General features: G+C 38.6%; 1 protein-coding gene across 2 annotated transcripts in view; it reads left to right on the forward strand.

Annotated features, from left to right (window-relative positions):
* The window catches only part of PKP2 (plakophilin 2), an 85395-nt gene extending 70759 nt beyond the window's left edge, over positions 1–14636 (forward strand). The window contains exons 9-13 of one of the 2 annotated variants that reach the window (XM_045829687.1): positions 560–730; positions 8347–8500; positions 10087–10276; positions 12646–12733; positions 12987–14636. In XM_045829687.1, the coding sequence (XP_045685643.1) occupies positions 560–730; positions 8347–8500; positions 10087–10276; positions 12646–12733; positions 12987–13055 (672 nt within the window). In that variant the 3' untranslated portion in view covers positions 13056–14636. Of the gene's footprint in view, positions 1–556; positions 731–8346; positions 8501–10086; positions 10277–12645; positions 12734–12986 lie in introns of both variants that reach the window. The other variant, XM_045829686.1, reaches the window with a different exon arrangement.
* Positions 14637–17075: the final 2439 nt, after the last annotated feature.

The following is a 17075-nucleotide window of genomic DNA, read 5'->3' on the forward strand; positions in this document are numbered from 1 at the left end:
AAAACAAGTTTTGGACATCCTAAAGGCAAAACCCATAGGAAGGAATACTATCCATACTGGCATTTCATGAAAACTGAAAGAATGTGGCCTCGCCCACTCCTCAGAGTATCGTGGTCTTTGTGAACTTGGAGACGAACTGGTAAATTTAGAATCCTGATGCAGTCCCGGACCACTTCACTAAACTCTGAGGGAAGACGCCTGTTTTTCTTATCTTCAGAGTGTTTGTGCCTGATTTAGCCTGTAGTTGAACAGCAGCCTGAACACTGTTCTAGGACAGCCTGTGCTCTATTCTCTGAGTTCTTTCTCACTGTGAAATGCAAAGGTTGGGGTATGGGATGTTGCTAGGGAGAAATCGTCATCATGGGCTAAAAGTTATGCTGTTGGAGATCATACGTATTTGCCTTTTAATTTCTGTTTCAGGGGCTTCTTATTAAACAAATTATTAGTCTCTCTACACTAGACAGTGTTTCTAGTGTCTTGGTTTGGGTGTGGAACTGTAGAAATCACTTGGAGGCATTAATTCTGGATTTCGCCGTGTGTGTGTGTGTGTGGTTAGCAGTACCAGGACATGCCTCTGCCCGAGGAGAAGAGCAACCCCAGGGGCGTGGAGTGGCTGTGGCACTCCATCGTGGTACGGATGTACCTCTCCTTGATCGCCAAGAGCGTCCGCAGCTACACCCAGGAAGCATCTCTGGGAGCGCTCCAGAATCTCACGGCCGGAAATGGACCGGTGAGTGTCCAGCCTGTTTTTCTGCTTTTTAAAGTAATGACATTATAGACGTACCTATGTTTGGTTTAGACATGAGACAGTGAGTAAGAACAAATGTTTTCCCACTTCAGTTAAGAGAGTTCTCAGGAATTGCCAGACTTGCAGAGTCCCAGCCTCACCTTCTGTGAGGCCAAGTCACTGTGAGTGAGAGACTCCCAGATACTGATACGAGTCAGAGCTCTCTCAGAATCCTACCTAAACTGGCTTAGGTTAAAAAAAAAGAAAAGAAATTCCTTGGCTTATATAACTGAAAAGTCCAGGCGGGTCTCCTTTCGGTCATAGCGGGACGTAGGTGTCCCAGCAGTTGTAATCATGACTCTGGGTTCTGTTTTCCTCTCGTGGTTTCATTCTTAATGGGCCTCTTCGCGTTGTAGCAACAATAGCCACTCACAATTTCAGGCTTACATTTTATCCAGCCCAATGTTCCTACACGAAAGGAAATTACTTCTCCCGAGTTGTTCTGTTAAGAACTCAGAGAGTTAGTCATCCTTACCCATTTCTGAACCAGTACCTGTGGCTGAGCCTCCCAGAGCCTGAGAGGTTCTGATTGGCCGGCTGTGGGGAATGTGCCCACATGTGAATTTCAGAGGCATGGGTTCGATCAGGAGAGGGTCGCTGCCACTCCTACCGCTGAAGCAGACTGAAATGCTGAGGGAATAGTAGCACCTTCGTGAGAAAGCAGCAAATTATTACCAAAAGGAACAATGCGTGCTGGGCAGTCAAACATAACAGATGTCCACTGCAGGATGGAGTTGGAAGGGACACCTGTGCTTTTGTGTCCAAGAACTTCCAACTACGCAATCAAGAGCTGCTTCTCACTTACTTTATGTTAGCAAAATCAAAATGCAAAAAACATTTAAAGCTTAGTCCCTTCCCCATGTATTTTGCATCTTGCTACACATAGTTAGGGAATCTATAAATATTTAACTGCTTCAGCTAAACTTATATTCATTGCCTTAATCATAAAATGATTAGAATACATTCCCCCAAAACAGTTCATTGTATGGCCAGTGCCCAAGTATGCATCCCATAGGGAAAAGCACTCTTGTAGATAAGAAAAAATATTATTTATTCTTTATTTAAGAAACCATATTCATTCTTGAATGTGTTTACACAGAAGCTTGCTCTGTTTTGAATAATATTGTAAAGTACTAAAACCAACATTTATCTTTCACCATGGTTAAGAATACAAACTTTCAATGTTTGATTTTCTACAAAATGTACTTTTGCACAAACAGAAATGGGAAACTACCAAATAGACCTGAATGACGCAGGGACATTAATTTATCATCTTACCATCTCATTTTTCCATGCTCAGTTTCCCAAAACCATTTCTGTCACTTTCCCAAACCACAGAGGACCTCTTATTACCACCAATTTACAAGAAAATGTCAGAAATTAAATTGTGCTCTGTGTGTGTGTGTTTAAGCTTGTTGTGCGCTGAGTATGGCTCACCAGGAGCAAACCCTTTAAGCTTGGATTTTAGCCTCCCGCGTTCCAAGATCTCACATGGAATCCAAGCCATGGAGATATCTTCATAACTGCCCTAATCGATCTAATTCTGTCATGGCATTCAAAGTCATCCCTAACCTTAGAGCAGTCCAGTCCCCTGAAAGGAGGCCCGAGCTGCACCAGTATCCATCCATACTCAAGGTTGTAGAATTGAACTTGCCTGGAGATTTATAGGAGAAATCATTAGCAACATGGGACAATGTTATAAGGACCTTTTGTGCCTGTAAGTTGAGGTAACTTTTTTAAAAATTTGACTTCTATGAATATCTTTTCTAATTATTACTTTTCTTAATGGTGTTATACTTAGGTGGTGTGATAAAAAATATACTTGGTTTTATAGTTTCTACAAGGAATCATTGAATAGGAAAACATGAAAAGCAGGCCATTCACATAGTTCCAGAAACCATCTAGTCCATGAACACCCAGTCCACAAACCTTGTGTTTGCAACTGAGTGCCAAGCTGTAATGGCCATGGGCCTCAAATGGGAATGGCCCTAAACTGAAATGAATAGCTTCCTAAAAGATAACTTATAGAATTGAAGTATAAAATTGTGACATAATTTCTCGCCAGTAAAACTACATATAAACTTTATTAGTTCAAGACTGACAGCTGTTAGAGGGGAGAGAAGGGAGCAATGGTGGAAAGAAGGGGAAAGGACTAGACAAAGAACATGAATGAATGACCCACGGAATGGACAACGGTGTGGGGATTGACTGTGGGAGTGGGGAGTGGGCTGGGCGGAGGGGGGCCAAGAGGGGAAAATTGGGACAACTGTAATAGAATAAACAGTAAATAAATAAGTAAATAAACTTTATTAGTTCAGATATAGTGGTCATTCCAATAATAAATAAGGAAAGGGAATGGATCCATAAAATGTACCATTTAGCAAACTAACTGTAATATAAAGTATAAATTTATAAGTACAGCATTAATTATAGTATAAATTAAAAGTACAATACAATTTAAAAATTAAGGCAGAAGCTTTTGGTTATAAGACAAATTTAGGTCCCGGGGATCTAATGAACATCATGGTGACGACAGTTAACAGCACTGTACTGCGTACATGAAAGTTGCTAGGAGTGTAGGTCTTAAAAGTTTTCATCACAAGAAGGAAAATAAATTGTAACTGTGTGTGCTGATGGATGCTAACTAAGTTTATTGTGGTGATCATTTCATAATATATACATATATCAGATCATCACATTGTGTACTAAAGCAAATACAATGTTATATGTCAGCTGTATCTCAATAAAATAATTAAATCATTGACTAAACATCGCATTGTAAAGGTCATTGAAATAAACAGTTTTTAAGTTTTTAAAATATTTTAAAACCACTTAATTTGATATCTGTTGGAGAAAACACAACGTATCCCCTACCATATCACACCTTACCCAACAACCAGTTCCATTAGCATTTAAACGTGAAAGATAAAACAATGAAGCTTCTAAATGATAGCATGGAAAAATATCTTCATGACCTAGAATAGAGAAAAAGTTCTTAAAAATGGACACAAAAAAGCACTAACCATAAAGTAATTATTTTATAAATTGACTACATTAAAACTAATAACTTATGCTATTATGCTATCAAAAGACATGGTTAAGCTCTGGCTGGTATGGCTCAGTAGACTGAGCACCAGACTGCAAACCAAGGGGTCACTGGTTTGATTCCTAGTCAGGGCACATGCATGGGTTGTGGGCTGGGTCCCCAGTGGAGAGCATGCAAGAGGCAACCACACATTGATGTTTCTCTCCTTCTCTTTCCTCCTTCCTTCCCCTCTGTCTAAAAATTTTAAAAAAAATAAAAAGACCTGGTTAAAACAGTAAAAAGGCAAACCACAGAGCCCGAAAAGATTTTTGTAACATAGGTAAGCTAAAAACGGTGGTATTGAGAAAACATTAAAATTATCAAGTTAACAATAAAAAGATAGATAACGCAATAGGAAAATGGACAAGAGACATAGCAAGAGCCTCACAAAAGATAGTAAAGAACTGGCTATTAATCCTTTGAAGAGGGTTCAACCTTCTTAATAATCAGGACAATATGAACTAGAAGTGCCATTTGCAAACAATTTCACATATTCTCTAAGACTGAAATATAAAATCTGTGTTTGGTAAATCTGACTGTTTACTTTCCTTACTGAACAGATTCTAGAGACCATTCCACTCAGACTCTCCGTTCCCCTCAGTGAATCAGAATTAGTAAGACTCGGCTGTGCTTTTTCCTAGTTGAGAAAATGTCATTTGAGGATCCAGAGTTCACCTAGACTTTCCAATGATTATTTTTATATATTAACATCAAAGTTCTTTTTTATATATCATTAAATGGTATAGTATGTTATATGTATAAAGCAAGATTTTAACTTAAAAAACATCTTGCATTTTAAAAGAAAACACAAATTTTAAGAAATAATTATCTGTGACTTTTTAATGTGCCTTGATTCTCTGAGATGACAGTAAATCTTCAAGAAAACGTGAGAGCAGCACACAGTTCATTTAATAAACATTTGTGTAGGACCTGTTATGTTCTCAGCACCATGCAAGGCACTGTGGGGAGAAAAGATGGATAAGTTACATTTCCTCCTTTCAAGGAGTATTTGTTCTAATAGGACAGATACACAAGCTACTATAAGCTAAAGAATTAGGGAGTACTAGTAAGGAAAGAGAGGAAAGAAGATGCCAGGCTATGAAGGACTATACATGCCATACTAAAGCATTTCAACATCATTCTCAAGGCAATTGGGAGTTTTGCAGAGTTTAAACTTGAGGTGGAATATAATAAAATTAAATTTTAGAAGGATCCTTCTGGTGCAAGGCTTAGGAATCCCCACTGGTATCTAAGAAACAGCTAGCTGACCAGCAACATTTGGTTCCTAGTGGGGATTGGAGACCATACATTTGCAGAAGTAGCAACCTGCAAGTGTACTATTTAGCAATATTTGGTGACCAAGTATAAAATCAGTTTTTCAGTTTTAGTGGGTGGGTGGGCAAAGAGCTAGAATGATAAAAGAGGTAAGGGTTTGAGAAGATAGTATTTGATGTGATGGTTCATGTACCCTAATCTAGGTAAGAAAGAACTTAAGGCAGGAGAGAATTAATAGCATGAGGTGTGGGGCCTAAAGGTTGAGATAAAGGGGCAGGAGTTCTTGATGAGGCTGAGGAAGAATACATGGTAGGAGTGTTCGGGAGAGAGCAAAGAGAATAGGAAGTTGTGTTCAGAGTTTAACAGTGGAGTTTATGTTTTCTTTTTATTTTTTTAAGTATATTTTATTGATTATGCCTTTACAGTTGTCCCATTTTTTCTCCCCTTTATTTCCCTTCTCCCTGTACCCCAACTCCCACCAGCATTTCCTCCCCCCTTAGTTCATGTCCATGGGTTGTACTTATAAGTTCTTTGGCTTCTCCATTTCTCATACTATTCTTAACCTCCCCCTGTCTGTTTTCTACCTACCATTTATGCTTGTTATTCCCTGTACCTTTTCCCCTACTCTTCCCTCCCCCCCTCCCCACTGATAACCCTCCATGTGATCTCTATTTCTCTGATTCTGTTTCTGTTCTGATTGTTTGCTTAATTCGGTTTTGTTTCTGTTTTTAAGTTCAGTTGTTGATAGTTGCAGGTTTGTTGTCATTTTACTATTCATAGTTTTCATCTTCTTCTTTTTCTTAGATAAGTCCCTTTAACATTTCATATAATAAGGGCTTGGTGATGATGAACTCCTTTAACTCAACCTTATCTGGGAAGTTCTCTATCTGCCTTTCCATTCTAAATGATAGCTTTGCTGGATAGAGTAATTTTGGATGTAGGTCCTTACCTTTCATGACTTTGAATACTTCTTTCCAGCCCCTTCTTGCCTGCAAGGTTTCTTTTAAGAAATCAGCTGAGATTCCTATGGGAACTCCTTTGTAGGCAAATGTCTCTTTTTCTCTTGCTGCTTTTAAATTCTCTCCTTATCTGTAATCTTGGGTAATGTAATGATGATGTGCCTTGATGTGTGCTTCCTTGGGTCCAACTTCTTTGGGACTCTCTGAGCTTCCTGGAGTTCCTGGAAGTCTATTTCCTTTGCCAGATTGGGGAAGCTCTCCTTCATTATTTTTTCAAATAAGTTTTCGATTTGTTGCTCTTCCTCTTCTCCTTCAGGTACCCCTATGATTCTGATGTTGGAACTTTTAAAGTTGTTCTGGAGGTTCCTCTCCTCATTTTTTTGAATTGTTTCTTCATTCTTTTCTGGTTGAATGTTTACTTCTTCTTTTTGCTCCAAATCACTGATTTGAGTCCTGGTTTCCTTCGGTTCACTGTTGGTTCCCTTCAGTTCACTGTTGGTTCCCTGTATATTATCTTTATTTCACTTGGTATAGTCTTCACTTTTTTCTCTATTTTGCAACATACTCAACCATTTCTGTGAGCATCCTGATCACCAGTGTTTTGAACTGTACATCTGATAGGTTGGCTATCTCTTCATTTCTTAGTTATATTTTTTCTGGAGTTTTCATCTGTTCTTTCATTTGGGCCATATTTTTTTTGTCTCAGTGCACCTGTTATGTTGTAAGGGGCAGAGACTTAGTTATTCTCCAGGGCAGGACAACCCAGCTTGCTGCATTGTGGTGCTGTATGTGGGGGGAGGGGTCAGAGAAGAAACTATGCCTCTTGCTCACCTCTTGCCCACTTTCAGTCACTTCCTCCCCTTGATGTGGTCATCTATGACAGGTAGGCAGTGGAGAAGGCTCTAAAGCCCCAGTAGATATTGGGAAAGGACTGGCAGGTCTTGCGATGCCAAAGAAAATGCTATGGGGTGATAATAGTTGGATGGCAGTGAGTCAGAAGAGCAGAGTTTTGCATATGTGGGAAGACATAACTATCTGGACAAGCCATTGGGAAGAGAGAGAAAGGCTAAATCTACCCTGTGTCCAAGACATGGGTTGTACAGAATAAATAGCCTTCTCTCTAGATAGCCACAGGGGAAGGATCCTTCTCAGAGGAGAGCAAATAGTCTAATGGAATGTTTTGAAAATTAGTAAAAGACAAAGTATAACTTGTTTACAACAAAGCAAACATTCTAAAATAGTGGTTATTAAATTTTGTTAAGTCAAGGGGACTTTGAGTATCTGAATAAAATTATGGACGCTTTTCCTGAGAAAATTTAGCATGAAAAATGTAGTTTTAAGGACTGGTCCCCTCCCCGAAACCTACGTTGGACCCTATGTGAAGAGCCCCTGTTCTAAACAGTACACTGGGGCATATGAGACAGACAGTGATCTGTCAGTGGAAAGCAGTGTTTAAAGAAGATAAAGAGAAGATACACCCTAAAGAATGGTCATGAATTACAGAAATTTCTGGCATGAATGGCCTCAAATCTGCTTCAAATAGAAATCTGTGAAGTAACTGACACACAAGCACAGGCGTCAGCGTTGTTGGAGGTTCGTGGACAATGGAAAGAGTCCAGTCAGAACTCAGGTGCCCCAGAAGTAGGGACCAGCCCAGTTTCTAAAGAGAGTGGCCTCCAGTGGACATGCAGCCCATGACGCAGAGCGTGGAATTACACATCATCTAACCAGCAGTACATTTCTTTATTTAAAAGCCCAGTGTCTCTTCTGGAATAAACTGGCTTTTTAGAAATGAATAAGATTATTAAAATATGTAAAATGCCAAAACTTGAACAAGAAAAAAAGATGAATAAGCCAACAACCAATAAATACAGTGTAACTTTGATTCTAAAACATTGTCTTTATCATGTTCTTGCCATGGTGATAAACTAGAAATGTGAATAAAGGGCAAGCTGATCAATAGAAAAGAAAGAAAAGACAGGCCTGTTTTTTAATAAAAGATGCAAAAGACATAGGAGCTAACCAAGTCCAATATTGTATTTAAAAATACTGCATACACTGTTTTTATCTAGTGATTCCATTGAAAACCCTAATAAGAGTTTAAAAACAGTATCTTTAGACTGATTTTTGTCACAGCTCTAGTTTTTAAAACATCTTCCTCAATCTCGAGTAATCTACCGAAACTTACTCTGACCGTGAAGTCAATGCAATAGTACTGATGGAATGTGTTTACAAAACAGATGCCGATGTCTGTAGCCCAGGCAGTGGTCCAGAAGGAAAACGGCCTTCAGCACGCCCGGAAGATGCTGCATGTTGGTGATGCAAGTGTGAGAAAGACTGCAGTCTCCCTGCTGAGGAATTTGTCTCGGAATCTTTCCCTGCGCAATGAAATTGGTGAGTCAGTAAGTCTAGATGCAATGTGACCATATTGAAAATGCAAATGCAATAAAACATTCTCCTTCACACATTTTTTTGCAATGAAGGACTGAAAAGGTGAATAAAGAACAAAATGTGATAACTAGACCTGACTTTTGTGCACCCAGGCATTAAGGGTAAGCTTTCTCACTGAGTCTCCAATAGGATCTTCCTTCATATCCAGAATTTTTTTTTGTTTTAATTACTGCAGAAGGGAAATTTTACACCGTAGTAATAATTAACAAGATAAGTAATGTATTTGATAATTTTCAGCCCTCGGCAGCACCATCCAGAAAAGTCTTTTTAATCCATGTAGCTGTTTTCCAGAAGGTTCTCTCTGTGATCTGCATAAGCACCACTCTTCTGAAACATTAAAATAACACTCACACAGTGGTCACTTCAAAAACTTGGCCGTTGTTGGACTAGAAATGTATGGATGGATAGATAATCATAAAAAAAAGACCAAAAAAGTCACTGAAAATGTGGATTCAGCATAGATGGTTTATTTATATAAATACAAGGAAACATTTTTTCTCCTTTTTTTGAGAGTCTGTATTACTGACAAAGATAACTATGTTACACTATCACATAACAAGTTTTCATTTATTGGCTTTATATCTATAAATATCTAATAACTGTGAATCAAGTCAAAAACTATAAAATGGGAATAGGAAGATAATGTTAAAATGAATTATGCTTCCTAATGCTCCATAAATCAGTCACTTCACTAACATTACAAATAATATTTTGCTTTTTTTGTTTTTGAATGGACTGGATTATTCTGAAATTACACGTACACACAACATCAGAGATGTTGAAGTCTGGTTATATTTTAATCATGTCACTTCCAAAGACAGCCGGCAGCAGTACAACACTGGACAGGTGGTTTCACGCCCATTATAAGTATAGAGACAGCCTGGAAATTTGTCAGTGGATCTGAAAGAAACCTTGCCGTTGGCACTCTCAAAGCTATCCCCATTGTCTTCTCTGCACGTCTGTGCTCCACTTCACTCAGGGCTATTATCCTTTGAGACTTTTTTTCTTTTCCCAAATAAAATGTATGGGCTATTCATGTAGAATATTGATACTAATATTCTCTGGTTATTTACATGCTTCATGTATATTTTTTGTGATGCATAAAATTCTTTACAGATGTATTTTAATTAATCATTCTGTTATTGGGATATTTAGGCTTATAAATTTTTTATTTATATGTAATTCTATAATGAAGATCTCTGCATAAAGGTTTTTTTTCCATTTTTAAAGTGATGTCTTTAGGATGAATTCCCAGAAGTAGAATTTCTGAATCAAAGAATGTGAAAATTTTTCAAATTCTTGACATTTCTGTCACATTGCTTTCTGAAAAGATTTCCAATATACTGAGCACAAAATATCTTTTTAAAAATCCTGTTAAAACTTGAGTATTAGAGAGGTTAACATCATCCCATATGCTTGTTAACCAGTTGTGTTTCCTTTTTAAAATGTTCTTTACCCAAAACATTTTGGGATCTTTCATTTACAAAACAATCTTTTAAATCAGGCGTTCTTTTTCTTTCGTTTCATAGCCAAAGAAACTCTACCTGATTTGGTTTCCATAATTCCTGACACAGTTCCAACTACTGATGTTCTCATTGAAACTACAGCCTCTGCCTGTTACACATTGAACAACATAATCCAGACGAATTACCAGAATGCCCGGGATCTTCTGAACAGCGGGGGCCTGCACAAAATTATGGCCATCAGCGCAGACGATAGGTAAGGCCTTTAGCCTCTGGCCGCTGGCCACCTCTCCTTTCCCACCACGGCTCCCGCATGTACATCGGGTTGTGAGCCTTCAGTCACTGAGGACCACGGGCAGTATTCGGAGAGAGTCAGACTCCATACTGCAGCGTTTCATTGACCTAATGAATTAATTTGTTTCCCAGAACTGCTGCTGTGATTTAAGGACAGCAGAATAGACAGAGTGAGAGTCCCAGGGACAGCGAACACCCTTTTCCTCCCTGAAATCTGTGGAGCTAGTGTCAGACCAAGGGGCCGATGAGACTGATAACACAAGAAGTGAGAGGCAGGATAGTAAATTCTTGCGTTCTCAGTTTTCTCTATCACATCTCTTTCCACCTCTGGTTCACTTTTTGGAATAAAGGATCTAATAATGCATATACGTCATTCCACATCCCTGTTTCTGTCTATGAATTTTCCCCATTTAAAAAGGGAGGAAGAGAATGAAAAACTTTGTGTGACCAAATTATTACTATTACTTAATTTAGAGTGATAGGATCCAAAGGGGACACAAAGGTTATCTTTTTTATTTATATAATTCTGAATTGAGACCTCCCATATACACAGGAGAGACCCAATAACTCCGAGAAATGGCCCAACACTAAAGAAGATGTCAGGCGGAGGAGGGGAGGCCAGTTAGGGCGGTTACCAGGACAAGCACAGTGAACACGGGTTCTGCAGATTGAAGTCCTTGCCTTCTCTGTTGATAAAAGTTTCTAAAGATTTAGTCATCCTTCACCTACTGCTACACTCCCTACACATGGAGATTTCTCTTACAAACGGATAACTTCTGCTCAGTTCTCAGAGATTTTCCATTGTCTGCTCTTTCTTAAAAATAATCAACCTAAAATAATCCCTGTGCCACATCTGACCACTGTGACTTGGTTGGTTGGGCGTCATCCCACAAAGCAAAAGGTCACTGTTCTGATTCCCAGTCAGGGCACGTGCTGGAGGCAACCAGTCTCTGTTTGTCTCTCTCATCGTTGTTTCTCTCCCACCCTTTCTCCCTTCCCCGCCCTCTAAAATCTTTAAATAAATAAATAAATAAATAAATAAATAAATAAATAAGTAAAATCTTTATACCAGAGAGGCATATTTTGGGGTGGTATATTCTGTTCCCCTTCACTTGCTGTTTAAAAACTTTTTCCAGTTTTAAATATTAGACAACCATAGCTTTTCTAGATTAAATAGTCTCTTGGTTATGAGCAAGCTACTCTGAGAAGTCCATGAAGTAACTAAAAAAATCTGTCGGGCGCTGAGTCGTCTCATCCTGTCTGCCAGGTTGGTGTGGAAAAGAAAGACTTATAGCTGATGCCTGAGCGCAGCCAGCATGCACTTCTTCATACAGCTTTGCATCCTCTGCTCTTGGCTGCATGTTTACAAACTCCTGTGAGGAGAAACAAAAGATACATTTCTGTGTTAAAAGAAAAAATTTCAGCCATGTGCTAGTTCAGGTGACAGAAGAGAAGGAGATCAAAGAAAGCATTTTCTCCTCAGCCATAAACAGAAAATTTAGGACAAATTTAAAAGCAGAACATCAAAAACTAAATACAATGTCAAATTTAATGGTAACTAGGATTTAAAACAGAAGCACATTTTACATTTGCTTTATATAAAAGCAAAGACATTTTGAAAGTATAATAATTTAATTAGATGCTCCAGCAAGAATTTTATTAACTTGAAAAAATTTCTTTACTCTTACCTTTATAGAGTTACTCAGTCTCAGAGAGGGATGTATATTTTCAGTCATTCTTTCCTGTATATATACCCACACATTATAAACATACAAATATATTTATATTCTATACATGACAATATAAATATACAAATATAAGTTGTATTCTGCGAATAAATTCAAGGATTTGTAACATGTCTAGGGATATATTCCTTATAAATACCTAAAATTTGCTGTATAAACTATTTGTTAGCACTGTGTTAGTGGTTTTAAAAGAAGTTTTTATCCTCCCCTGAGGATGTTCTTTCAGTGCTTTTAGAGACAGAGGAAGGGAGACAGAGAAACATTGACTGCCTCCCATGCACACACAGAGCAGGGCTTGTACGTGCCCAGACCAGGGACCGAACCTGCAACCTTTGGGTTATGGGACAATTCTCCAGCCAACTGAGCCACACTGGCCAGGACTAAAAGATTTTTAAAAAATAATTTTGAAAAAGTGGTCCCCAGCTTCTGAATCTTACCATGTAATTCTCCTATCATTGTGAGTAGCCCGACTTAGCTGATGGCTACTGTGCAACAGCAATTAAAGAAGGTTCACAGAATGACCAGAGACCGCCTCCAGAGCCTCACACATTCTCACTGATCTCGGAACGCCCTTTTCTTCTTTCAGCTATGGCTCCAACAAAGCAAGTAAAGCGGCTTCTGTTCTCTTATATTCTCTGTGGACGCACACGGAGCTCCATAATGCCTACAAGAAGGTAAGAGCGCTAAAAAGGCATGAGGGGAAGGGGGTAGAAAGGGACTAAATGGTAATGGAAAGACAAAATACAATAAAAATTAAATTTAAAAAATATTTTTAAAAGATTTAAAAAATATAAAAGCCTGTGTCATAGTTAACAGAATCAGATCCTGATGGCCTGCTTCACTCACCCTGGTGAGAAATCACTAACAACTGCATTTTTGTGTTGAAAATGTTGTTACCGTTCACATTTTTGTTTGCTTATTCTGAAGGCTCAGTTTAAGAAGACAGATTTCGTCAACAGCCGGACTTCCAAAGCCTACCACTCCGTTAAAGACTGAGGCAAGTGAAGCAGTGCTCTCAGAAATACCAACCTTACCATTCATTCTCAGCCGCAAAAAACCCCAAAGGAAAACACCTATTTTTCTACTTCCCAGTTCAAGAAACCTCAAGAACAGTATGTCCTGTTTTTATCCTTTTCTATTCCCATGGTCCCCCGAATCCAGACAACAAATAATCAGAATATGATTTTGGAAGCTTCCAGAAGATTTTCACAAGTGTGCCACCAGAAGATCCTGGCAGCAGGCTGTCTACTGCCCACACACAGTGGTCTTTGTGATCCGGGCTCGCAGTGCACGGCCTCCTGGAACCGAAATGGGACTTCCTGTGGAATGGACATTAACAGACTAAATAAGGAAAGAAGCTATTATAATATTACAGTTTTTTAAAAGTTTAATATACATTTGTATTTTCTGGTTCCTGTGTTTTGTCCCTCATACGCACATTGCATCACCGCTGAGGTGTGAGCATATGGTTCTGCAGTGTTGAAACAGAATGGAAATGAGACATATTGCCTAAGTTACCCAGGAGCAAATTTAATGACGAAACTGTTTGTTTGGATTTTTTACTTTGTGCTTGTTTTTATCCTCTTGAAATTTTTCTCTAATTTTAAATGAACTTATGTTTAGATCACAGAACATGCCTGAGTGTAAGAAAAGGAATTGAAAGGTAGCAATAGTAACAGATTTAAATTCTTCCCACAAAGAAGGCAACAATGGCTATGAAATGTAATGTTTCCCCTAACTACTGAGTTAATGATGTTTTTGCCCAAGGAAATACTTTACCTATACTAACAGCATTAAATGCAAATCTCTTCAGAACAGTGGCATTCAGTGTCATTTGATTCCTGGGTCTTTTCAGCCACGCAGTGGGCTGCTGAAAGAACAGACTCTATATTTAGCTACCAATGGAACCAGGGCCTCTCACACAGCTGGGCCAGCCCGGGGCTCCCAAAGCACCCTGCGTTTTAGTGAGTTACGTTATCAGCCGGCCCAACTTTGCCTCACATTTAAAAAATAGCACAGAGCCACAGTCTCATGTGACTTTTGTCCAGCTATTATTTTAAGCCCAGAAAACTCTACAGAAGAAACACGAAGAAGTCGCTTTGAGAAGAAATGTGTCTCAGCCACCCAGAAGAAATAGGAGACGTACTAATGTTACTCCTCTCAACTACAGTTCTGTTATACTTTGCTTCTTTAAAAAAAAATTGACAATGTTTGTTAAAAGAAAATACAATAAGAAGGAAAAAATTCTTCATTTTGGCAGAAAAGTGTAGTAGAAAATAAACTTCCATTTCCAATTTGAATGTAAGTCTTTATTATACATTTAGAACTTGAATTTTTTTTCAATTTTAGCTGCTCAATGAAGAAGACTGAAGTCACTAACCTAGTTTAAATTGAACTTATTTAGATACCAATTTTTAAAATACTAAAGAGAGAAATTCTCCTTTTCCAGAATTTTGACAAGAAGCATTTGGAATATCTTTCTTCCTCCAGATAATTGATATATGTTTAAGAAGTTACTGTATTTTTCAAGGCACTAGTGGAGGCGTCAATAAAGTTCAATATAAAATGAGGCAAAAATAATGCCTGCATTGGTGTCTGTATCTAATTTGTGTATCTTCGTGTATATGGTTTGATTGACATGACATTTGAGGATTTGACCTTAAAAACTGTAACTTTAATTGCTGAGAGTTTAATACTTTCTGTTTATATTTCTCCCCTAATTAAAGTCCTAAATTCTTTACCTAGAAACAGTTCCTATAAGAAAGGTGGAAATAGCTAGTGACTAAAACGTGTAGTAGTGGAAGGACATACAAATTAGTTAGCTATTGTTAGATTTTAGATTTTAGTAAATGGAGTGAGTCTGTGACCACAGAAGACAGACCGTGTTTGATCCCCATGTTTTGTTTTGTTTTGTTGCCCTGTTTACAAAAACCTCACCACTTTCCTGTCTTTGAACATTTCTGAGGGAGGTCCTTGTGTGACTGATGGTCAGTTTTGGTCACAGGACACACACAAAATTCTCCTGTTTCCCATGTGACCCAGACCACGCCCACATCATCCAAGGAACTGGAAGCGGAGCTGGGCCTTTGCATATATCTGTGCTAAGAGTTCCACAGGGCTGCTGCCTTATCAGGAATCCTTAGTGTTCTTCTGGAATACCTGATATTGCTGCCCTGGATTTCTGTAACTGGAAATATTTGTTTATACCTGATGGAAACAACTAAAGGATTAGCTGACAAAATAGAGAGGGAATTAATTAACATGTCAAATTGGAAAATCAGCAGCTCGAGTAGATAAGCCACTTTAAAGCCAATGCAGTCACACTCTGAAGATGCAATCCCTGAGAAGAAAAGGGAAATGGGAAATATATGTTTATTTTATGTGCACTGCAGTTACAAATGAAATTTCCTTTAAATAACATATGTAATGAACTTACTGCATTGGAATGAGGAGGACTTCAGTATATGTTTACTTTGAGCAAAATTGCAGAAGCCTCAAGTCACAGAATCTGAGGATTAAGAAGGAATTTAGAGGTCATCTGGTTAAATCCGCCTTAGAGTATCTTCTTGCATCAGAGGATTCAGTTCTTATTAAAGTGACAGAGAAGAAAAATATGCAATCATTCATTCAACTAATGCCCAACACAACCCTGGAACTGACCTATCTTAAGGCTCAGTAACTGTTGCATTAACACATTCATTCTGGGAAGGAAAACATAAAGAAGGAAGCAAACTTTTCAAAATAAAATTCTGTTTTAGGTTTAACATTTTAGTTTATACTGATACTGACCATTTCATCTCTTATGAAATTCATCTTTTTAAAGACCATAAGATGAAATGCTCTCTCTTTTTATGATTTATTCAAAGCTCTCAAAATGCCCCTCATTGGCCTAAGAGCTGTTGAAAACATGAGCAGAAGGGAGAGCATCCTGAAAGCCCTAGTTTGGGAGACACAGAGAATCGGGCGATGTTTAGCCTGAAGAACGGTGCTGTGTTACCTGCCTTTAAAGGTTGAGAGTAGAGGGCAGACCAGGGTCAGCAGGCAGAGACTTGTAAGACTAGCTCAACAATAGTGGACATAATGGGTATGGCTGACAGCATCCTCATGAGGTATGTATATATATTTTTTATATTTTACATGTGAAATAACCTCAACAGGTGGAGGTTAAGTCACATTCCAAAGTCTTATAGCCAGAAAGTGCAGAGGGGCTATATGAAGAGGCGTGGGGGGTGACAAGGTTCTGTGGGAACCAGGAATGACAGCCTTGTGTCTCCATACTGGGGAAATGTGGGATCTCTTTGGCTTGTCTCCCTTTGGAGAGTTCGGAGGACAGTCTGAAACTGTTGAAGAGGACCGATTCTAGAAGCAGCCACCCCAGCTCAAATTGTGACTTCTCTGCTTACTGGCTAGGCTAAGTTTCCCACCCTCTCTGAGCCACAGCTGTCTTTATCTGTTACATGTGAATGAAAGCAGCTGTTACCTCATTGGGTTGTTTGGAGGATTAACTTTTTATAATTATAAAGCACTTAAAACAGTACCTGACAGTATGTCCTCAATAAATGTGAACTAAATATTGTGGAGTTCCCCGGTTGGGGGGAGGGGTGTGTTTGCTTTTATTTTTTGGTCCATCTTTTTTGAATTTTGCTTTTCATTTGGTTCAGTTAAAAGCCCCAACTTTCCCCTCACCTACCCATCTTACACATACACTTGACCCGTGCCTCAGAAGGCCAGGCAGAAATGAGAAAAACAGATACGGCCCAGAGAAGTGATTTTGAATGTCTACCTCAGAACATAAGTCCTTTATGTGAAAAGAAATACCCCATACTTAAATTTGAGAAGGGCCAAGTTACACAAAGATTGAAAAGATCTTGATTGCTAGATTCCTCAGGGTCCCTAATAGGAAGTATACATTGTGAAGTCTCCAGGAAAGGATAGAGCAGAATGCTGCATGTCACACACCTTTTACAGCCACAAACAAGAGGACACAATCTGTTTACCTGGTTCAGTCTACTCCAG

This window comes from Phyllostomus hastatus, unplaced genomic scaffold (assembly GCF_019186645.2).
Source record: "Phyllostomus hastatus isolate PE091 unplaced genomic scaffold, TTU_PhHast_1.1 phas_scaffold_93, whole genome shotgun sequence".
Lineage (NCBI taxonomy): Eukaryota > Metazoa > Chordata > Mammalia > Chiroptera > Phyllostomidae > Phyllostomus > Phyllostomus hastatus.